This window comes from Heptranchias perlo, chromosome 3 (genome assembly GCF_035084215.1).
Source record: "Heptranchias perlo isolate sHepPer1 chromosome 3, sHepPer1.hap1, whole genome shotgun sequence".
In the NCBI taxonomy this organism is placed as follows: Eukaryota; Metazoa; Chordata; class Chondrichthyes; order Hexanchiformes; family Hexanchidae; genus Heptranchias; species Heptranchias perlo.
The window spans coordinates 116,019,437-116,043,752 of record NC_090327.1 but is presented as its reverse complement, the minus strand read 5'-3'; the positions used below and the strand labels follow the sequence as shown (position 1 = coordinate 116,043,752).

The 24,316-nt window shown below is 43.9% G+C and overlaps 2 protein-coding genes across 3 annotated transcripts in view; one reads left to right on the top strand and one right to left on the bottom strand.

Annotated features, from left to right (window-relative positions):
* The first annotated feature begins 6,413 nt into the window (after positions 1–6,413).
* On the top strand, positions 6,414–15,205 carry LOC137307111 (protein FAM83A). The gene is made up of 4 exons (XM_067976435.1): positions 6,414–6,929; positions 11,058–11,225; positions 12,923–13,047; positions 14,189–15,205. The coding sequence occupies exons 1-4, from the start codon at positions 6,414–6,416 to the stop codon at positions 14,838–14,840; spliced, it is 1,461 nt and encodes a 486-aa protein (XP_067832536.1). The 3' UTR covers positions 14,841–15,205.
* A 6,675-nt stretch (positions 15,206–21,880) lies between these two features.
* zgc:101716 (uncharacterized protein LOC492784 homolog) overlaps positions 21,881–24,316 on the bottom strand; it is a 29,853-nt gene continuing 27,417 nt past the window's right edge. For both annotated transcript variants that reach the window (XM_067981604.1, XM_067981601.1), the window contains exon 6: positions 21,881–22,748. In XM_067981604.1, the coding sequence (XP_067837705.1) occupies positions 22,533–22,748 (216 nt within the window). In that variant the 3' untranslated portion in view covers positions 21,881–22,532. The remainder of the gene's footprint in view (positions 22,749–24,316) is intronic.

The window sequence follows — 24,316 nt, the reverse complement described above, 5'->3', positions numbered from 1 at the left end:
ATTGAACAGTAGATCCTGCATACAACGGGTTGGGAATCTTGATTTTTCAAGGGAGACTTCCTCAGCTGATGTTTACATTCAGAATCAGCGATGCAATGGACCTCATAGGAAGCAGTGCCTTCATGGACGTTTTTTTTTCCCCTTATGTTTTCTTATCTTGGGCAAGTTGTCCCCGCTTATGGACGTCTGTTTTGCACTATGTTTCCGAGTCTCTTTTAAGCTGTCTTTATATCTCTTGTTGACCACCACAAAATGGCTTCCCAGTTGTCGGTACATCATAAAAGATCTTCGGGATTCATTCATCAGACATTTGCATCACGTGTCCTGACCCTCGCAGCCCTGCCTTCATGATCAGAGCATCTATGCTTGGCATGTCAGCTTTTTTAAGAACTTCAGTTGCAGTTAAACTGGTAGTCTTTTTGTTTATCAATGAATGGAGACGTTTTTTTATTCGTTCATGGGATGTGGGCGTCGCTGACGAGGCCGGCATTTATTGCCCATCCCTAATTGCCCTTGAGAAGGTGGTGGTGAGCCGCCTTCTTGAACCGCTGCAGTCCGTGTGGTGACGGTTCTCCCGCAGTGCTGTTAGGAAGGGAGTTCTGAGAGACAAAGCACGGTAAACATTTAAAAAACTTATAGAATCACAGAAGTTTACAACATGGAAACAGGCCCTTCGGCCCAACATGTCCATGTCGCCCAGTTTATACCACTAAGCTAGTCCCAATTGCCTGCACTTGGCCCATATCCCTCTATACCCATCTTACCCATGTAACTGTCCAAATGCTTTTTAAAAGACAAAATTGTACCCGCCTCTACTACTGCCTCTGGCAGCTCGTTCCAGACACCACCCTTTGAGTGAAAACATTGCCCCTCTGGTCCCTTTTGTATCTCTCCCCTCTCACCTTAAATCTATGCTCCCTCGTTATAGACTCCCCTACCTTATCTATGCCCCTCATTATTTTATAGACTTCTATAAGATCACCCCTAAACCTCCTAGGGAAAAACGTCTCAGTCTATCCAACCTCTCCCTATAAGTCAAACCATCAAGTCCCGGTAGCATCCTAGTAAATCTTTTCTGCACTCTTTCTAGTTTAATAATATCCTTTCTATAATAGGGTGACCAGAACTGTACACAGTATTCCAAGTGTGGCCTTACTAATGTCTTGTACAACTTCAACAAGACATCCCAACTCCTGTATTCAATGTTCTGACCAATGAAACCAAGCATGCCGAATGCCTTCTTCACCACCCTATCCACCTGTGACTCCACTTTCAAGGAGCTATGAACCTGTACTCCTAGATCTCTTTGTTCCATAACTCTCCCCAACGCCCTACCATTAACGGAGTAGGTCCTGACTCGATTCAATCTACCAAAATGCATCACCTCACATTTATCTAAATTAAACTCCATCTGCCATTCATCGGCCCACTGGCCCAATTTATCAAGATCTCGTTGCAATCTTAGATAACCTTCTTCACTGTCCACAATGCCACCAATCTTGGTGCCATCTGCAAACTTACTAACCATGCCTCCTAAATTCCCATCCAAATCATTAATATAAATAACAAATAACAGCGGACCCAGCACCGATCCCTGAGGCACACCGCTGGTCACAGGCCTCCAGTTCGAAAAACAACCCTCTACAACCACCCTCTGTCTTCTGTCGTCAATCCAATTTTTAATCCAATTGGCTACCTCACCTTGGATCCCGTGAGATTTAACCTTACGTAACAACCTACCATGCGGTACCTTGTCAAAGGCTTTGCTAAAGTCCATGTAGACCACGTCTACTGCACAGCCCTCATCTATCTTCTTGGTTACCCCTTCAAAAAACTCAATCAAATTCGTGAGACATGATTTTCCACTCACAAAACCATGCTGACTGTTCCTAATCAGTCCCTGCCTCTCCAAATGCCTGTAGATCCTGTCTCTCAGAATACCCTCTAACAACTTACCCACTACAGATGTCAGGCTCACTGGTCTGTGGTTCCCAGGCTTTTCCCTGCCGCCCTTCTTAAACAAAGGCACAACATTTGCTACCCTCCAATCTTCAGGCACCTCACCTGTAGCCGTCGATGATTCAAATATCTCTGCTAGGGGACCCGCAATTTCCTCCCTAACCTCCCATATCGTCCTGGGATACATTTCATCAGGTCCCGGAGATTTATCTACCTTGATGCGCGTTAAGACTTCCAGCACCTCCCTCTCTGTAATATGTACACTCCTCAAGACATCACTATTTATTTCCCCAAGTTCCCTAACATCCATGCCTTTCTCAACCGTAAACTTCATTTAAGTTAGAAATAAAAAGTAAAATGTAGGTTTATAATTGTGCTGAAAAATATATAGCATTAAATACCAGGAAAGCCTCATTTCCCCCACAGCTGTTTGATACCAATCAGCAGATTGAACTGTTGAACTTACAGTAACCAGCTGGTGTTATATTTAATAATGCATTCTGCTCACTGGCATTTCAAACAGCTGAGCTGTTTGTACGATCACAAGGAAGAGATACATTTCCAGCTACTTTCGAGCTATATATTCCTAAATAGAACAAAGAACCTACATTTCAGATTTTTTTTTTCTGACAGCTCTTTAATATGTTTACGATGCTCAGCTTCTGAGTTTGCCATGCAGTATGAAACAAAAAGCCAGCAGTTTAGCTAGCTGTCACTTTTAACACCTTGCTAGCTCATCTGGTCAGGTGAAAATCAGATGAACTAGATAGCGGTGTTAAGTGGCAACTCTTTGCCAACCAAAGGGTTGTAATTCAGACCCCTGGAGAGCAATGTCCAGGTGCTGGCTCCTCACATTTACATTGCTTTAATCAGCTTCCTGCTGGGAAGCAGCGACAATATCGTTGATTTTTATTGTCCAATTTAAATTCCACTGACTTCGGATATTGAATTTCAATTTTGCAAATTCGCTTCTTAAAGTTGCAAAAAAATATACAAATGCACAACAGGATGTTCATCCATGCCAATAGTGTAAGGGAGCTGAATTAGCAATAGTAAGTATCTGGCGTGTTTCAACAGCAACAACTTCCATTTATATAGCACCTTTAAGGTAGTAAGACATCCCAAAGCGCTTCATATGAGCGCTATCAGACAAAACTTGACACCGAGCCAAATAAAGAGATATTAGGATGGGTGACCAAAAGCTTGGTCAAAGAGGTAGGTTTAAAGGAGTGTCTTAAAAGAGGAGAGAGAGGTTTAGGGAGGGAATTTCTTTAGGGCCTAGGCAGTTGAAGGCATGGCCGCCAATGTTGGGGCAAAGAAAATCAGGGACGTGCAAGAGGTCAGAATTGGAGGAGCTCAGAGATCTTGGAGGGATTATAGGGCTGGAGGAGGTTACAGAGATAGTGAGGGGCAAGACCGTGAGGGGATTTGAAAACAAGGATGAGAATTTTAAAATGGAGATGTTGCTGGACCGGGTGCCAATGTAGGTCAGTTTCAGTGCATTGGTTATTAATGCAACTATTTATGCTGATCCAGCTCCCACGCATTTTTAGGCTCAGTAACTCATCCAACCCAGTTGGTTCAATGATTTTATCTGCATTCATAAGTGACTCAGAACTATTCAACAGAAATTTAAAAATAATCTTAAAGTTAATTGTGGACTCCTTGATTTCTCAGGCGAATACATCAGCCCATTTGATACGGTACCATGAAGAAACCAGGAAGATCCCAGATTTGACCCTGATTGTGCCGAATCAACTAATCTCACTGGAGTGACAGTGAAGATGCTACAGTCGATCTCGGCTAGATGGGAAAAATTATGTGTGTGGGTATTGGGTGAGGGCAGGATAAGGGTGCTTGAATAGTTGCCAACATTCACTGCCTAGACTCACCCACTAAAAATAGCTACTTAGGCAAGGTACAGGACATCCATAGAATCTTACCCCAGTGAGAGTCAGAGCCATCGGAAGTGGAGGGAGAAAAGCTGGTGGGGGTGGAAATTTAGACAAAGAGAAAAATGAACCTAGTCAGTCAATTCAATTTAAACATTGTAACTTAGTTCTAATATGATTCTAGCCCCTTTTTGTATAAAGCATACAAAATGGAAGTTTTAAATGAAGTGTTAAATATATGATAGTGGGGTATGGAAGGAGAATGTACAGCTGATCCCAATATGTCAGTATGTGGCTCGCCTCAAAGCCTTAACGCACACAGATAGATGTTGACAGGCTGCTGTTGAAACACCTTTCTGGAGTTTATATCCACCTCAAATTACAAACAGCTTTATATACTTTATGGCCTTAAGCAAACTCCAAATGTTACATAAATGGTTCATTCCTGTCAGTTCATACATACATCAGTTATGCAAGTAATTGGTTAGTAATGAAGTGGCAGCAATGATCCAAACACGTCAGACAGGTGTCTGAACTGAGAGTATGAAGCAAAAAAGAATCAGTAGAATGTTATACATAAACAGACATCTTCCCATCAAAGCATATAATGGCGATGCTGATTTAATGTATCTATCATGCAGAACTGTTGTTTCCACATCATGGGGAATTTAAAAGAATAATCTCCTTTCATGGTGTGGTGATGTAGTTCCCTGAACCACCAGATTTCGGTATGGAGCGATGGGACACAATGTATGGAGAATGGAGATGACAAAGTTGTAACCAGAGTATCTCCTGGTTCCACGATTACCCATCCAGCCATAGCTGGAGAATCTCCAGGAATGGCTTCTCTTCCCATCCTCGCACCGTTACCTCTGGAGTCCCCCATTGATCTATTCTTGCCCCCCTCCTATTCCTCATCTACATGCTGCTCTCCGGTGACATCACCTGAAACACAATGTCAGGTTCTACATGTACGCCGATAACACCCAGCTCTACCTCATCACCACCTCGCTCAACCCCTCCACTGCCTCTGTGTTGTCAGACTGGTTGTCTGGCATCCAGTCTTGGATGAGCTGCAATTTTTTCCAATTCAACTTTGGGAAGACCGAAGCCATTGTCTTCAGCCCCCGTCACCAATTCTGTTCCCTCATCACCGATACCATTCCCCTCCCTGGCCTCTATCTCAGGCTGAACCAGACTGTTTGCAACTTTGGTGTCCTATTTGACCCTGAGCTGAGCTTCCAACCCCATATTCTCCCCATCACAAAGACCGCCTATTTCTACCTACGTAACATCGCTCCATCTCTGCCCCAGACTCAGTATATCTGAAAGCCTCATCCATGCTTTTGTTACCTCCAGGCTCGACTATTCCAATTCTCTCCTGGTCAGCCTCCCATCTTCAACCCTCCATAAACCTGAGCTCATCCAAAACTCTGCTGCCCATATTCTAACTCATACCAAGTTCCGTTCACCCATCACCCCTGTGTTCACTGACCTACATTGGCTCCCAATCCAAGAAAGACTTGCATTTATATGGTGTCTTTCACAACCTCAGGATGTCCCAAAGCACTTTACAGCCAATGAAGTACTTTTTGAAGTGTAGTTACTGTTGTAATGTAGGAAACACAGCAGTCAATTTTGCACACAGCAAAGTCCCACAAACAGCAATGACCAGATAATCTGTTTTAATGATGTTGGTTGAGGGATAAACATTGGCCAAGATACCAGCTAGAACTCTCCTGCTCTTCTTCAAAATAGTGCCATGGGATCTTTTATATTCAGAGTGAAGACGGGGCCTCGGTTTAACGTCTCGTGAAAGACAGCACCTCCGACAATGCAGTACTCCCTCAGTATTGCACTGGTGTGTCAGTCTAGATTTTGTGCTCAAGTCTTTAGAGTGGGACGTAAACCCACAACCTTCTGACTCAGAGGCGAGAGTGCTACCCACTGAGCCATGGCTGACACCTATATGTAATGGACACTGAGCTTACTATGAGTTTATACTATAAAAAAGTTTTTCTGAACAGCAATATTATTTCAGTAACTAACAGAAACATTTTAAAAGATCATCTTACAGTTAAGAAAAACATACCAGTCACTGGGCGGCTAGGGGGGAATTAACTTTGACTCGTGCCTGGGACCTTACCCATTCTCCTCCTGTCACAAGGGCACTTTTCCTATACCTGATACTGCACCTAACAAATAACCACAGATCCTCAAGTTGACAACCAGAGAAGTCTGAGTGCACAAGTTGGTCAAGCATTGCACAAAGGGAAACGCCAACATTTAAAATTAGTCATGTGTTGAAAATACACCAGAGAGAAAAAAAAACTTCTCAAAATAGAAGTTCTTATGGACTAATCTGATGTGACAGCTTCCCAATGATATTTTGAGCATGTGATTACCCTGATTCAGCATTTGTCTCAAGTTAGGGCAGTGTAATTCTCTTGTTTATACATAATTGCGTGACATTCCTCAAGGGACTATCCTCCTGTATTAATGCAGCTGTAAATACAGCTATCGCTGAGGTGTAGAAGTGGAGCCTCGTCGCAAGAATTAAGAATGAACACACAAAGTTATCTAAAAACAGACTGGTACCGACGAAAGAATGTTGGCAAAATTCAGAGGCGGCTGGAAGCGATTAAAAACCCGTGGGTCCCCTCACCTGCCTTCGACCCAAGCCACAATGAAAGCGTAAGGTTGGCTACAGACGCACTGCTGGATATCGGTACTGAGGCTTATGACAATGTGCTATCCCAAGAGGGGGAGGTGGGATTCCTCTCTCCTTCAGAAATACAATACATTATTAGTAACGCCAAGGAACCCCTTCAACTCGAGGAATCCCTTTTAGAAGGAGGAAAATCTAAACCTGGGATTACGGATGTCACTTCTGACCTGTCTGACACTTACTTTCCAATGATCTCGGACAGCAATGGACCAGCACTGGAGCAAGGGTGGCCAATGGCAGACAAAAGGTATTACTTGAAGGGACCCTCAAACATCAGAGTTTACTTTCAGACTGAAAAATCGCAAAGCATCAAAGATGTTTTACGCCTTTACATCAGACAGGCTACTGAGGTAATTCTTTATCTTATAGAGCAACTTAGTAATGTTTGTTGTGAGACAATGGCCCAGAATTTGCTGGGGAAATAACGGCGAGTTTAATGGTGCACGCCGTTATTAGTGTGTAAATAACCTAGCAGCTTGTGATGAGGAAGAGACATCCCATGAGTTGCGAATCGCCACAAATTGCTGGACAATTTGTGCCGCTCTCCGTTAGCCTCACAAAAACGAGATCTCGCCCTCAACCTCCCTGTGACTTTCAAGAAGTTGCTGCATTTGTGCCACAAACACAAATTAAACTCACCGCAGAACGTTCGGGCTGATATTTAACGGTGTAATGGGCCCTTTTAATGATGAGATTTATGTTCCTACAATGCCACTCAATCTCTCTAGCCCAGAAAGGGAACAGTTGAAACTGTGGAGTCTCATTCCTGCAGGTAGAGGTTTTTAAAATTTAAAATTTAAAAATTTAAAGTTTTTTTCTTACTTTTCTTTTCTGTCTCTTTTTCCTCTCTCTCTTAATCCAATCTTCCTTTCCCTCTCTTTATTTCTCTTTCTGTACCTGGTTTGACTCTAATTTACCCTATTTCCTTCTCTGTCGTTCCTCTGTTTCTTTCCTAATCCTTAAGCCTTAAGGAGATGGACTGTTGGCCTGGTCGTTTATCAAGGTCCCTGATGCCCCACTGCCCTCGCCGTTATCAGCTCGCACTTCCAGCAAATTGTGGAGCAAAAAATTTTTGAGCTGAAGGATGTGGAACAAAATCTAACAAACGGGGACACTCCAGCAAATTCTGGGCTAATGTTGTCAAATTAGGATACACAGCATGAATATAAAACAGTAGTGACTTATATGAGTAACTTAGTCTTTAGACAGCACAGACATTAGAGCAGACGTTAACTGCCAGTGCAGTCCTGATCGTGATTTTCAATTGTAACATCATTACTGCTAATTTATTGAAAAATTATTCTCCATTGATTACTGGGAACTTGTATTTTGAATAGATAAATCACTTTTATTGCAAGTTTCTATAGTAACACAAATGTTAATGTCTTTACCGGGAGAGTTGGCTATTTATGTTAAGCTGTGATGTGGAGATGCTGGTGATGGACTGGGGTTGACAAATGTAAAGAATCTTACAACACCAGGTTATAGTCCAACAGTTTTATTTGAAAATCACAAGCTTTCGGAGATTATCTCCTTCGTCAGGTGAGTGAGTGGGATTCCTTGAACGTTTCGCATTTATAGTCAGAGAACAATACCTGGTGATTACAGATAATCTTTCCAACTGCCCGTTGTCAAGGCAATCAAAGTGTTCAGACAGAGAGATGTTACCTACAGGACCACTGAATATACAAACGGCCAGAACAAAAGACAGAGAGAGGGAGAAACATCCGAAAGGAAGAGAAAGACAGAGAATGACCCGTTGTATTAAAAACAGATAACTTTTATTCGCTGGTGGGGTTACGTGTAGCGTGACATGAACCCAAGATCCCGGTTGAGGCCGTCCTCATGGGTGCGGAACTTGGCTATCAATTTCTGCTCGACGATTTTGCGTTGTCGTGTGTCTCGAAGGCCGCCTTGGAGAACGGCCAAGGCAGCCTTCGAGACACACGACAACGCAAAATCGTCGAGCAGAAATTGATAGCCAAGTTCCGCACCCATGAGGACGGCCTCAACCGGGATCTTGGGTTCATGTCACGCTACACGTAACCCCACCAGCGAAAAAAAGTTATCTGTTTTTAATACAACGGGTCATTCTCTGTCTTTCTCTTCCTTTCGGATGTTTCTCCCTCTCTCTCTCTGTCTTTTGTTCTGGCCATTTGTAGGTAACATCTCTCTGTCTGAACACTTTCATTGCCTTGACAATGGGCAGTTGGAAAGATTATCTGTAATCATCAGGTATTGTTCTCTGACTATAAATGCGAAACGTTCAAGGAATCCCACTCACTCACCTGACGAAGGAGATAATCTCCGAAAGCTTGTGATTTTCAAATAAAACTGTTGGACTATAACCTGGTGTTGTAAGATTCTTTACATATGTTAAGCTGGATAGGGAATAATGGAAATTAAAAATATCAATGAACCATTTTTAACATTGCAATATGCTAAAATAGGAAACTGATGATTTTTAGTTTTCCAGTACTCACTTTTTATTATATGCCAAATATTTTGCAAATTCACAATAAAATACGCCCAAAAAGACATAGCACAAAAATGGTAATTAAAACACTAGGGGGCGATTTTCAGCTGTCACCTGCACCATATACCCAGTAATTTTTGGATGCCCAAAGCCCATCTGATGAGACTTTAAGATGTGTTTCAGATGATTAAAGGATTTTATAGGGCAGATAGAGAGAAACTATTTCCTCTGGTGGGGGAGTGAAGAACAAAGGGGCATAACTTTAAAATTAGAGCTAGGCCATTGAGGGGTGATGTCAGGAAGCACTTCTTCACACAAAGGATAGTGGAAATCTGGAACTCTCTCCCCAAAAAGCTGTTGAGGCTGGGGGTCCATTGAAAATTTCAAAACTGTAATTGATAGGTTTTTGTGAGGTAAGGGAATTAAGGGGGGCAAATGGAGTTAAGATGCAGATCAGCAATAATCTAATTGACTCGAGGGGCTGAATGGCCTCCTCCTGTTCCTATGACCATATGAGGGCACTCTAAAATGGGCCTGGAACATTTTTTTGGGGGGGGGGATTTATGCATGGCCAGTGAGGAGCAGGAGTACTCCTCCTGGTCCTACACAAAATACTGCAGCCCGCTGATAATCGCTGGGTTGGAACCTGCCCAGATGGGCCTCCCTCCTCTTTCATTGCCAGGTTCCGACTGGGTTCGCTCATGGGTTGCCAGAATATTGCCCCCCCCTCCCGCCCCGATGTGGTGAGCTGCCCCCCCCTCCCGCCCCGATGTGGTGAGCTGCCCCTCCTCATGCTCATTGAGTGCTAGGCAGCTCACCGGCTGTAATATAATGAGGCCCAAAACTAATAACGTTTCAGGCCTGACATTGAAGGTTTCAGGTGGGCACACCCCTGACACACCCCTGACATACCTCTGACACACCCCTGACACACCCCTGACATACCTCTGACTCACCCCTGACACACCCATGATATACCCCTGACACACCCCTGACACACCCCTTGCACACCCTTGACACACCCCTGGCACACCCCTGACACACCCCTGACACACCCCTAGCACACCCTCGACACACCCTTGACACACCCCTGGCACACCCCTTGCACATCCCTGACACGCCCCTGACACACCCCTGACACACCCTTGACTTCACGCCCGTCTTGGGCGTATCTTTAAATTTAACCCCAAGATTACAAACTTAAAAGACCCAAATGTTTCCAAAGGGGTAGATTTTCAACTTGTCGCCCTGGCATAAACTGACGATGCAGATTGACTGCCCATTTTAGAAATTGCCCTGATTCTCATTTCCATTTATTGAGATGTTTTTCTTCCATTTTGGACACCAACTGTCAACTTTAAGAATTTTGTATCAGACACAGCGTAGTCAGATGTAGAGTAAAACTGCCGTTACTCTGTCTCAGCAATTTTCCTTAACGACAGACTCAGAAGTCTATCCCCTAATGCAGCAGCGAGACATTCTATTGCCAACACCAATGGCCTCTCCTAGCAATCATAGAATCATACAACACAGGAGGACATTCGACCCATCGTGCCTGTGGTGACTCTTTGAAAGAGCTATCCAATTAGTCCCACTCCCCCGCTCTTTCCCCGTAGCCCTGCACGTTGTTCCTTTTCAAGTATTTATCCAATTCCCTTTTGAAAGTTACTACTGAATCTGCTTCCACCACCCTTTCAGGCAGTGCATTCCAGATCATAACAACTCGCTGCGTAAAAAAATTTCTCCTCAATTCCCCTCTGGTTCTTTTGCCAATTACCGTAAATCTGTGTCCTCTGGTTACCGACCCTCCTGTCAGTGGAAGCAGTTTCTCCTTACTCTCCTATCAAAACCCTTCATAATTTTAGACACCTCTATTAAATCTCCCATTAATCCTTCCTGCTTTAAGGAGAACAATCCCAGCTTCTCTAGATTCTCCACGTAACTGAAATCAAAGTTAAACTTTTGACCATGAAGCTGATGTTTATAACTTTCTCTTCCCCAGCTGATAGCTATTGTGATGGACATATTCACTGACATTGATATCTTCTGTGATGTGCTAGAAGCAGCCAATAAACGCAGCGTCACTGTCTACTTGCTACTGGACCACCACTCTTTACAATATTTCACTGAAATGTGTGAAAAACTCCAGATAAAGAGCAGCCACCTAAAGGTATGTGTTTTGTCAGCCTATTAAAGAATAAAATAATCCTGTTTAATACTGCCCAATACATATTGTATATATATGTGGGCTCACACATAGAAAGAAAGACCTGTATTTCTATAGCAGCTTTCACAAACTCAGGATGTCTCAAAGTGCTTTACAGCCAATGAAGTACTTTTGAAGTGTAGTCACTGTTGTAATGTAGGAAATGCGGCAGCCAATTTGCACACAGCAAGGTCCCACAAACAGCATTGAGATAATGACCAGATAATCTGTATTAGTGATGTTGATTGAGGGATAAATATTGGCCAGGACACCCCTGCTCTTCTTCAAAATAATGCCGTGGGACCTTTTACATCTACCTGAGAGAGCAGACGGGGCCTCAGCTTAATGTCTCATCCAAAAGACTGCACCTCCGATAGTGCAGCACTCCCTCAGTACTTCACTGGAGTGTCAGCCTGGATTACATGCTCAACACTTTGGAGTGGGCCTATGAACCCACGACTTTCTAACTCAGCAGCGAGTGTGCTACCCACTGAGCCATGGCTGACATGAATAATGACCACTTGGTCAAGGCATGGGAGAGTGACCAGTTCTTATGGAACTGAACCCGAGTAAGAAGTCAGAGGAGGGGCGAGAAGTGGCAAGCCAAAGATAAGTTATATCTTTACTACTGCATTGAGCCTTTTCTGAGGATATATTCCTCCTGCAGTTTTGCTCCCTGCTACCCTAAAAGTGCTGATTCTTGCTGGGACACTGTTCCACAAGTAACCAGTAACCCTCTCATGTCACACCCAAGTGGCCATTGACAGTGTGAACGGGCCAGTCGGTGTCAACAGACTGTTTGGCCACGGTAGATATCACCAGCCCAAACCCAAATCTGTCCTCACTCCACCCACACATGTTTCCAATAAGGTCACTAAATATCATTCAACAGCTGGCTGACCCTTCCCCTTCTTAGCCCAGGGACACCGAGACAAAACAGGCTTTCACGTTCGTACTGTCACCATGGCAGTAGAAATAGTAAAACATTTACAATATCTGATTCACCTCATAATTAATTGTGTATTAGAAAACACTCCTAAATCCTCCCAAGAGTTCAGCCAAACATAGTAACTACTTTTCTCTTATGTGGGAATACCGGCTAATTACAACAACAACTTGCATTTATATAGTGTCTTTAACGTAGTAAAATGTCCCAAGGCGCTTCACAGGAGCATTAACAAACAAAACTTGACACCGAACCACATAAAATATTAGGACAGGTGACCAAAAGCTTGGTCAAAGAGGTAGGTTTTAAGGAGCATCTTAAAGGAGGAGAGAGTGGTAGAGAGGTGGAGAGGTTTAGGGAGGGAATTCCAGAGCTTAGGGACTAGGCAGCTGAAGGCACGGCCGCCAATGGTGGAGCGATGAAAATCAGGGATGCACAAGAGGCCAGAATTGGAGGAGCGCAGAGATCCCGGAGGGTTGTAGGGCTGGCGGAGGTTACAGACTGGAATAAACTGCTTATATTGAAAACCGGCAAATAATTGAGACAAGATATGTAACTGTAAACCGCAATTGACACTTTCACACTTCTAACAGTACAAAGCGCATCGCAGTACATGCCACTGCATGTGTCGTTAAAATATAAACTTTTTTGCTGCATTCTCTTGATAAACCCATCTCTCTCTCTCTCTGTCTCTCTCGTGTGATGTGTGGTGCAGAATATAGGAGTCCGACAAGTGTGTGGTGACGTGTACTGTACAAAATCTGGAAAAAAATTCTCAGGCCAAGTTCAAGAAAAATTTATCATCATCGACTGTCTGTATGTGTTAGCAGGATCCTACAGGTGAGTGGATCTTTAATCTGCCCACACACATCTTCAGTTCAGTGTGTTTCTAGTTAGTGCGAGTAGCAATAGGTGACATGGGGTTAGTGTTGGCAACCCTCCAGAATTGCCCTGGAGTCTCCAGGATTTAAAGACTAATCTCCAGGAGCAACTCAGGAGAAAAGTTGTCGAGGCATTAGAAACAATGGTGTGTTTTATACATTTTCTTTGAACACTTTTGTTTATTAGTTATTAAAATTATTGGAGATGGGAAAAAGGCTGTTTGACGCACAGTCAAGAATCATCCAATCAGGTAATGAAGAGTCTGTTTTCTTTCCGATTGGCTGTGGGAAGGCGGGGCACCGCGAGGATGGACATGCTGGGAGCCAATGGCGGGAGCATGGGGGCGGGGCGGTTGGAGGCAGGAGGTCATGTGATGAAACCTCCAGGAATACGTCCAAGCAGAATTAGCGACCTTACATGAGGTATATGACACAGTGCGGTTGATTCTTTTCCATTGTGGAAATGAAAATCAGGTGATTTCTACAAACGGGCGGCCGATCCAAAACCACAATCTTTACATCTGGGTGGCAAGTTCAAAATCTACTCCAGAATCTTGCAAGAACACTGATATTTGAGAGTGAATCATATCATTGATTTGTTGGTCTGTTTTGACATAACATTGGTCTTTTTGTGTGTCCTCAAATGCTGACTTTGTCTCTCTAATTGCACCAGTGATGATATTACTGGTAAGGGATTTCATCTCTTCAGACTCCTTTCTGTAAGTTCTGTACATTACCACATAAAATTATTGTGGACCAACAAAATAAGAGGAACCTCCTTCAATTGGCAGCATTTACTGATATTTTTAAAACTGGTATTGATAAGATTTATAAGCACTCCCTCAGTACTGCACTGAAGCATCAGCCTGGATTATGTGCTCAAGTCTCCAGAGTGGGACTTGAACTGATGGCCTTCTGACTCAGAGGTGAGAGTGCTACTCATTGAGCCATGGCTGATGCCTAATGCAGCAAAAATAACATTACAAAAAATGTTGTCTTTAATTGGCAAATTTTGTGGCAAAATATATTAAGCATTTTATTATTTTGTTTTAAAAAAGCAACTGCAGTCAAACTTTGATCTCTTTTATCTCTCTTCACAGTTTTACTTGGTTATCAGGTCAGGTCCACAGGAACTTTATCACCCTTTTTTCAGGACACATTGTCGAACTTTTTGACGAAGAATTCCGCAGGCTCTATTCTCAGTCTAAGACGGTAAATGAATTCAGCTCAATGCAAGCAGCGACTTCTTCCCCTCCGAACAACTTGTCGAAACCCAGTGTCAGCCCGAGAATCGTGTGGCTGGAAAGCCGCGATACCCATTCAGACCCCTTCAGCAGCCTGTCCAGTTACAGCGGGCCACACAAGGGTCTTAATTTCCAGCTGTCACCGTTCTTCAGGGGCAGAGGTGAAAACCTTCACGACCAGAGACAAGAAAGGGCTACCCCCCAGCACAGGGTGTCTTACATGCCACTTCGCCAGCAGAGGGACTACACCTGTCTGATCGCTGGTGCTGAAAGGTTGTACCCAGGCTCAGCTGAACGCTTCCTCAAAGAAATACCGAACCCAGTGATGCATTCTAAAGATGTCAACGTACTCAAGGCTCAGAAGGAGGAACCACAGAACATATCACAACTGTCACCAGTAGGGCAGCACTACTTGCTGTCGGACACTAAACAATACTTCAACCCGGAGCTAACCGACAAAGGAAAATACTCAATGGGCTTCATGTTTAGACCTAACAAACTAAACTAATGGTTCCCAAACACTTCAACAATAGATATGAAAAGCACTCGATGCAGTGAAAGTTATTGTTTTAATACAAATGAAGAAAATCTTATTTGCATGTAGTGTTATGGAAATGTAAATATTATACCCATCCACAGGGGTGGACACTCATTATGTTGAAGCAAAATCCTGAAGCTCTGGACTAAAATTATTTTTAAGCTTACCACCAAGTGACATGTCCATTCTTGACTAAAGACCAAAAACACCCACTCCCTGTTTTTCCTTCTCTTTGTCTCTATGTGTATCTGTGGTTCAGTCTCTCTGTCCATATGTGTATTTGGTTTTCTCTCTTTCTTCCTTTCTCTCTTTACCTCAGTCTCTGTTCTTCTCTCTTTCTCTCTGTTTCTTTCTCACTCTCTCTCTCTCCCTGTACATATCCATTGTTATCTCGCTCTCTCTCCATGTGTGTATCTGTTTTTTTCTCTCTCTATCCCTGTATCTATTCTCTCTTTCTCTCTGTGTGCATCTGTTTTTTTTTCTCTCTCTCTCTCCCTGTACATATCTGTTGTTCTCTCTCTCTGCTCCTCTGTGTATCTGGTAAGATAATATTTTGTTTTTAGTGCTCTTAGTGCACAGCTTTGGGTGCCATGGGCACACATTGCATATGCAGGCATGCAGCCAATTTCCCAAAGTGTTCCTGGCATGTGAAACTCTGCTTCAGGAGTGTTAGACATGAAAATTTACCCTGTCAGTGCTAGTCTTGGCTCAATGGATTGCACTCTCGCTTCCGAGTCAGAAGGTCATGGGTTCAAGCCTCACTCCAGAGACTTGAGCACATAATCGAGGGAGTGCTGTACTGTTAGAGGTGTTGCCTTTTGAATGAGACATTAAACTGAAGCCCTGACCTGTGGACTCAGGTGGATATAAAGGATTCATGGCACTATGTGAAGAGCAGGGGAATTCTCCCTAATATTCAAGCTGACATTTATTCCTCAAGCAACATCACTAAAAACAAATTACCTGGTCATTTATCTCATTGCTGTTTGTGGGATCTCACTGTCCGCAAATTGGCTGTTGCGTTTCCTACTTTACAACAGTGATTACACTTCAAAAATAATCATTGGCTGTGAAGCATTTGGGATGTTATTAAAGGTCCTTTATAAATGCAGGTTCTTTCTTTCTGTTATTTTCTCTTTATCCTTCATTGTTCCTTTGTGAATGTGATATTCTGTCTTTGTCTGTGTCTGTGATTTTCTCTCTGTCTCATTTTTTCTCTATCTATCTTTTTCAGTGTGATTCGCTATCTTGCTCTTTCCGCCTGTATCTGTGATTCCATCTCTCCCTGTCCTTCAATGTATCTGTGATTCTCTCTCTGTCCCTGTTTATAACTGATTCTCTCCCTGTATCGCTGCTTGTATCTTGCTCTGTCCTGATGTGCCTCTCTGTGTACCTCTGCATCTGTGATTTTCTCCCTCTCTCTGCCTGTATGCATCAAATTCTATCTCTATTGCATTGTGTATTTGTGATTTTCTCTCTCTCCCTCTATGATTCTCTCTCCCCCAATCTTCAGCCCACTCGCTCTTAATTCCCAATGAGCAACATATGGCTAGTGCTTAACATATTGGACAATGTTGGCTTAGCAGAGATCAGCTAATTTAGAACAGGTAGCAAAATCTGGAATAGTCTTGGTCTTTCTGGCTTAACGTGCTATGCATTCATCCACCAAGTGATTGAGGTGGGTAAAGAAAGAGGACCAAAAATAAAATATTTAAAAATAGCTCACACTGAATCATATGTTAATGACCGAAGTCAAGAATCAAGTAGTTTTATGCTGCAATTGTGAACCTATGAGCAATTAAAGTAAGCAACTTGTCATCTACTTCTTCCGGTCTCTGTTGTGGTTTCAATGAATTGTGAACATATTTTATGTTGTAATAGTAGACAACTGGGTGGTCAGATTCATTATCGCTGTACAAAACGTTCTGGAACATTCATTATGATCGTTACTAGATTGCAACATAGCAACTAAGGTGTAATTCTTCAGCATAATGCAAGAATGTAGGTTTTAGCCACACATTAAAGGAATACTTCAAAATAACATCCCAGTGGCTTCATTTCAAGTATTTATATATGATCTTTTTCAAATTATTTATAAATATAATCTTTTTATAAGTTAGTCTTTACCATTTTGAGTTCCTAACTTTTAAGTTATTTTCTAATTCCTCCTGTGCTAGTCTTCAGCCAAGAGAACTTGTCATCAAGCCTCTTCCAAGGTCATTCTGTGACCAGCCACTAAGGGAAACACAAGAGCAGATCACAGTGACACATCTTCATACAGAAATCTGTTCAGCACTTTTCCCATGGCTCAGTAGGTAGCACCATCATCTCTGAGTCAGAAGGTCGTGAGCACAAAATCTAGGCAGACACTCCAAGTTCTGTACTGAGGGAGTGCTGCACTGTCGGAGGTGCCGTCTTTTGGATGAGACTTTAAATCCAGGTCCCGTCTGCCCTCTCAGGTGGACGTAAAAGATCCCATGGTACGATTTCAAAGAAGAGCAGGGGAGTTATTTATCCCTCAACCAACATCAGTAAAACAAATTATCTGGTCATTATCTCATTGCTCTTTGTGGGACCTTGCTGTGTGCAGATTGGCTGCCGCATATTCCCTACATTACAACAGTGACTACACTTTGGGATGTCCTGAGGTCATGAAAGGCGCTATAGAAATGCAAGTCTTTCTCACAATCTGACTGAGAACTTGCTGTATTTGGAGATACAGAATGCAAACCTGCATCTTAGCACGTTGCAATCAACTTGTTTGTGCACCAATGCATTATTTGAGGCACCAGGCCACTTAATATTTTATTTTGCTGCATTTCCACTAATAAAGGTAAAAGAACAAGGGGGTAAATCCAGGACCGCCCACTTTTGGGTGCCCCCTCCCCGGAAGCAGCGTTATTCCCCCTGCGCACAAATGGTGAGGTCTGAGGAGCCCCGGATATTGGGCCTCGGACCACATCATAATGAAGAAGGTGCTGCAGGAGAAGGTGCTCCAAGATTGGGCCGCTGCTAACGGTGTTACTTAGGTGATTTTTAGAGTTGGTTATCCCAGCGCTGGTGCTGGCTGCTTCAAGGCAAACCAATGTTGGAGCGGGGACCTGAAGCAGGCGTTTGGCCCCTTATTTGCACTTGCAAATGATCTAACCCCTGCTTCAGGCGTGGGTAAAGGATGCCTTTGGTTTGTCTTTACCCACTATGGTGGGCAGTGCATTTCCAGGCAGACGTGTGCACGCGCTTCCAGCCTGCCACTTTGGGGTCTTAGAAGGCTGCATAGCGCCTGAAAAACGGGCACTACGCAGCCCAATTTAACCCCCCAAATACTTTGCTTTTGTATGGCCCCATCTAGTGATACAGTCCACAACTGATCAGAGGTAGGAAAATTAGCAGCCCCGGGACTTGAGTCCAAAATCAGAGGACAAGGTGGATACTATTAGAAGGCCATTGGAGTCTTACTCTCCATAAAACCTTCAGCATACTTTTCTACATCTTACTTCCCATTCACAATACTACTGTTAGCACCATTAAGATGTCAAAATACACACTAGGTTTATGGAAAAAAATGATACATTTTTCTAAAACTAAAGTACACCTCATCCAGTGTGTGGTTTTATATAGGGTCATGTAGAGAACAATTCTAGAGATTGTGTATGAGGGAGTTATAAGTGTGTGCATCATAGAGGCAAGGTATGATGCTGTATTAACAGTAATAAAAATTACACAGTCTCATAACAGATCACTGTATACTTGTTTGAAATAAGGGACTAATCACTAGACTTAGCACTGGCAGAGTGAAATCCTCCTATCCTGCTTCAGAAGCATATTTTGAACACATGAAATATAATATATACCCTCTTATGGGTAAAAACCAATTTGACTGTACGATGAAGTGACTTTGGAGACAGCTCACGTTGATACTTGCACTAAAAATGATGGTATTTAATCAACTCTCTTCTACACATCAACGTGTTTTAACACTCCACCTTAAGCATCCACCACCGGTGCGCACTGTGGCTGCAGTGTGCACTATCTACAGGATGCACTGCAGCAACTCGCCAAGGCAACTCGCCAACAGCACCTCCCAAACCTGCGACCTCTACCACCTAGAATGACAAAGGCAGCAGATCCATGGGAACAACACCAAGTTCCCCTTCAAGTCATACACCATCCTGACTTAGAAATATATTGGCCTTTCCTTTGTTGTCGCTGGGTCAAAATCCTCGAACTCCCTACCTAACAGCACTGTGGGAGAACCTTCGCCACACGGACTGCAGCGGTTCAAGAAGACTCACCACCTCCTTCTCAAGAACAACTAGGGTGGGCAATAAATGCCAGCCTTGCCAGTGACGCCCACATCCTGAGAATGAATTTTAAAAGTACAATAAGTATCGTGCTCTTAAATCCTTTTTTCTGGGTTGTTCTGTTCTGTGGTCAAATAAAAACACATTAAGCTATGATTGTATGATGTGGCAAATCTGGATTCAGATGATTATTTTTTAAGTTAATAGCAAGCCTGTATTCCACTTAATGACTTCTGAAAAGAAATTTAATTCCCCAAGCATCTGGGTTGCAGTTTTAAGTAGAAATGCATTTTTGCATTGCCCTATTGATGAAATCCTTGTTCCCTTTGTGAGCGAGAAAACATCATGTTGCCAGATCTTGGGGTCAATATTACCCTCTTTCAGCAAACAGGTTACACAGACCAATCAAATCTCCGAACCGGTAGCAGGAAACTAGGGGGTGAGGGTGAATGCGCTAAAATATAAATGTCTCTTCCATATGTAAATACATAGTTTACATAATTTTCTTTCCTTGTTTCTGTAAATTATATCTTATTCGGGATGGCAAAAGGCCAAGCATATATTTGAAATTTATGTTTCATCCATGCCTTTGTTACCTGCAGACTAGAGTATTCCAATGTTCTCCTGGCCGGCCTTCCATCTACCACCCTCTGTAAACTTCAGCTCATCCAAAACTCTGCTGCCTGTATCCTAACTCGCACCAAGTCCCGTTCACTCATCACCCCTGCACTCGCTGACCTTCATTGGCTCCAAGTCCGGCAACTCCTCGATTTTAAAATTCTCATCCTTGTTTTCAAATCCCTCCATGGTCTCGCCTCTCCCTATCTCTGTAACCTCCTCCAGCCCTATAATCCTCTGACAGCTCTGTGCTCCTCCAATTCTGGCCGCTTGCGCATCCCTGCTTTCCATCGCCCCACCATTCGCGTCCATGCTTTCAGCTACATAGGTCCTAAGTTCTGGGATTTCCTCCCTAAACCTCTTCGCCTCCTTTAAGACACTCCTGAAAACCTACCTCTTTGACCAAGCTTTTGGTCACCTGCCCAAAATCTCCTTATGTAGCTCAATGTCAAATTTTGTCTGATAACACTCCTGTGAAGCGCCTTTGGATGTTTTACTATGTTAAAGGCGCCTTATGTCAGCCGTGGTTCAGTGGTAGCACTCTCGCCTCTGAGTCGGAAGGTCATGGGTTCAAGTCCCACTCCAGAGACTTGAACACAAAATCTAGGCTGACACTCCAGTGCAGTACTGAGGGACTGCTGCATTGTTGGTGGTGCTGTCTTTCAGATGAGACGTTAAACCGAGGCCCCGCCTGCCCTCTCAGGTGGAAGTAAAAGATCCCATGGCACTATTTCGAAGAACAGCAGGGGAGTCAATCAAGTGGGCTGCTTTGTCCTGGATAGTGTCGAGCTTCTTGAGTGTTGTTCGAGCTGCACTCATCCAGGCAAGTGGAGAGTATTCCATCACACTCCTGACTTGGAGGTCTAAAAATAAAGGGTCTTCCATTTAAGACGGAAATGAGGAGAAATTTTTTCTCTGAGGGTGTGAGTCTGTGGAACTCCCTTCCCCAGAGAGGGTTGGAGGCAGGGTCGTTGAATATTTTTAAGGCTGTTAGATAGATTCCTGATTAACAAGGGAGTCAAAGGTTATAGTAGGTAGACGGGAAAGTAGGGTTGAGGTCACAATCAGATCAGCTATGATCTTATCAAATGGCAGAGCAGGCTCGAGGGGCCGAATAACCTACTCCTGCTCTTAATTCGTATGTCCCCTTATTATCAATTCTCCAACTAGCAGAGAAAATCTTTATTTGCCCTCTCAAAACCTTTCATGATCTTGAAAGCCTTTATTAGGTCCCTGTTAAAATTAAAATGAGGTCTCTATTAAAGTTAGAGCTGGGCCGATCAGGGGTGATGTCGGGATGCACTTCTTCACAAAAAGGGTAGTGGAAATCTGGAACTCCTCCTCTACCCCCTCCAAAAAGGGGGTCAATTGAAAATTTCAAAACTGTGATTGGTAAGATTTTTGTTAGCTAAGGGTATCAAGGGTTACGGAACCAAGAAAAGTAAATGGAGTTAAGATACGGATCAGCCATGATCTAATTGAATGATGGAACAGGCTCGAGGGACTGAATGGCCTACTCGTGTTGTCCCCTTATCCTTCTCTGATCAGTGAAAAATGCCCCAATGCATGTGTACTTCCTCTGCATAGTTTGTAGATCCAGGATATTCCACACCATGCATGATACATACATTACTAGTCAAGTTCCTGATCCCGCTATTTCTTGGGTCCTAACTTCTGTGCTGCTCTGGACTTAATTCTTTAGAACCAATTCTCATTCACTGCAGCACACATGCATTTCCAGCAGGTGATCAGGTGTGGGAATCCTGACCAATCTTTCTCCATTCTAAGCTGAGAGTGTGGAGGGTAAATGTAGTGCACATACCGTGATCCTAGCTAAGACCTACACAAAGAGGGCATCGTCTTGGTTCTGTGTGACTCTGCTACTCACCGCATAAACTCACTAAAGCATCTGATGAGTTAGGGTGGCCCCTGCTGTCTTCTGCTGCTGCCGTTCGACAACTACGAGTCTTCTCGTTCTTGCAAATTCAAAGCAATGTAGCAGCTCTCTGTAATTAGCATTTGGCTTCTTGATCCATGTATGTATTTGCCGCAAGATTTCATATATACAAATCAACTCATCATGGAAGTGTATTAGAAAATTATAAAAGAGTTTTAATTTAGAGAAAATATTAGAATAGTTGACTTCCCCCCACTTTCCGACATTAGGAAAAATATGAATTAAAAACAAAATTTTAAAAATCAAAACTGTGGGGCAAAGAAAATGAGCCTCCATAGCATCTTAAATATAAGTTAATATCACAGTATATGAACATTGCCCTTTACACTGCTGTCTATTGAACTTGTATCAGCGACTCTATAGTAACAAAACCCCATCAAGGCATGACAGCTCGCTGAAGAAACTAGTCAGTGATATCACTGGCTGGATCCCAGTGTGCAAAGTGGATATCTTGGAGGTCTGCACTTGATTGCAGAAGTAAAGTAAGCTCCAATTATTTCTTCCACATAAGCCAGCAATTTTAAGAACTCTTCACCTGTCTCGTTTCTGAAGTCTGCAGGAGCCAGTCGATTCAGCAAGTTTGTGAAATGTAAGATCAGCGTTTGCTCCAGTCCATTGAGCGTACATGTTTTTGCGTGACACAGCCAATCGCCAGTGTACTTTATTTCTCAGGCCAAATGACTCTGCTTTTAGCCCGAGTTATTTTTGCCATACAGTTCCTTATTTGTCCACTATAAGCACAGGGTTACTTCCACAGTCCTTGGCAGAGATCAAACCACGCTCACATTATCCATTGGTTTTTTTTTCTTCCCCATCTTGCTTTACTTCTGGTATGGAACAGTAGAAGGATTTGCATCCAAGCTTCTTAAACCACCTCTCCTCAAAGTCAGAGCCTGACTCAATTTCAACGCAGGTCAGTGAGGATGAATTGGGAAAAGATACAGGCTTTTCAGCCTCTGCACCATTTTTAAACCTGTCTGGTAACAGGTCCTCCCCCATCACCTAAGAGACAGGAAAGACAGATTTAATATTGACATTAAAAAAACCAAAAGTACCTTATTTATGATATAAATATTATAGAATCACACAACACAAAAGGAGGCGATTCGGCCCATCGTGCCGATGTGGGCTCTTTGAAAGAGCTATCCAATTAGTCACACTTCCCTGCTTTCTCCCCATACCCCTGCAAATGTTCCCTTTTCAAGTATTTATCCAATTCCCTTTTGAAAGCTACTATTGAATCTGCTTCCAACACCCTTTCAGGTAGTGCATTCCAGATCGTAACAACTCGCTGCATTAAAAAATGTCCCCTCATTTCCCTCCTGGATTTTTCGCCAATTACCTTAAATAATATCTGGCAACACCATGGGCCTGATGTTAGCAGGGCTGCGGGTTCTCGGTGGGGGGCTATCGGGCGTGTGGGTAACGCGCCCGGTGAAATCAGTGTGATTTGCGCACAATTGTGGGCTAATTGGAGCCACTTACCTCCGGCTCCGGGTTTGCCGCTGCTCAGCTGCGCGCCGGCGGACTGCGCATGCGCAGTGACGTCTGAGAGCTGGTGCAGCTCTATTTAAAGGGAGACTCCACCACTGCTCCTCCTGCTGCAACCAACGACGTGGAGAACATGGAGCACCCCAGGGGGAAGGCCGCCCCAAGGTTTTCAGACTCCTCACTCCAGCTGAGGGAGACGTTGTTCCCATCGGATGGCAGGAAGTGCCCTCCCTCCACCACCAGGAAGGCATGGATGGAGGTGGCAGCAGAGGTGAGCAGCAGGGGAAACATCACCAGGACCTGGATCCAGTGCCACAAGAGGTTTAATGACCTAACTAGGTCCGGCAAAGTGAGTACACTTACGCATTCTCCCACACTCCGTCCTCCACATCACCTCCACCACCACACAACCCCTTCTGCACTGCCACCACAACACTCTCGCATCACCCCTCACATCCACTCAGCTATCATCCTCATCATGCATGCACGTACTCAACTCCCCTGTCCCCATTCGAACAGTACCACACACCCCAATCCCCATACAATGGCATGGCCATGTGGCACACGCACCCTCCCATCTATCTCCCCACGCTCAACCCACCCACACCAATGCTTGCAGCGTCTCACCATGCAAGCAGTACTCAATCGCGCCTCTGCGTTTTGCCTTGACAGGAGAAGAGATGCAAGAACGCCCGGGAGAGGGCCCGCCACACGAGGTGCTGCTCACGGACGCGGAGCAGGAGGCTTTAGAGCTTAGCCACACGCTGGAGTGCCTGTCCGTGGCGGATGGCGAGGCTGGGGTTGCAGAAACGGCCGGTGACAGAAAGCTGACACTCAGCACTCATGATAGCGAATGACCTTAGCATGACTTGGCATCTGACACACCGCAACATCTGTCCAGATGCCTAATATTGCCTTCTGTTCTCTTGCAGGGCCGTCTGCAAGCGCCGTGACCTTGGAGGGCGATTCCTCAGAGGACCTGCCGGCCTCTGAGGGTCCATCGTCACATCTGAGCCATGCATCCACCAGCGCAGATACACACACCTCGGTGGGTCCCTGTCCCCCCTTAGTTGGGCTTG

Coding starts and splice junctions, on each gene's coding strand:
- LOC137307111 (XM_067976435.1), top strand. CDS start 6,414: ATGAACACACAAAGTTATCTAAAAACAGACTGGTACCGACGAAAGAAT. Junction 11,226..12,922: donor TAAAGAGCAGCCACCTAAAG/GTATGTGTTTTG, acceptor TGTGTGGTGCAG/AATATAGGAGTCCGACAAGT. Junction 13,048..14,188: donor GTGTTAGCAGGATCCTACAG/GTGAGTGGATCT, acceptor CTCTCTTCACAG/TTTTACTTGGTTATCAGGTC.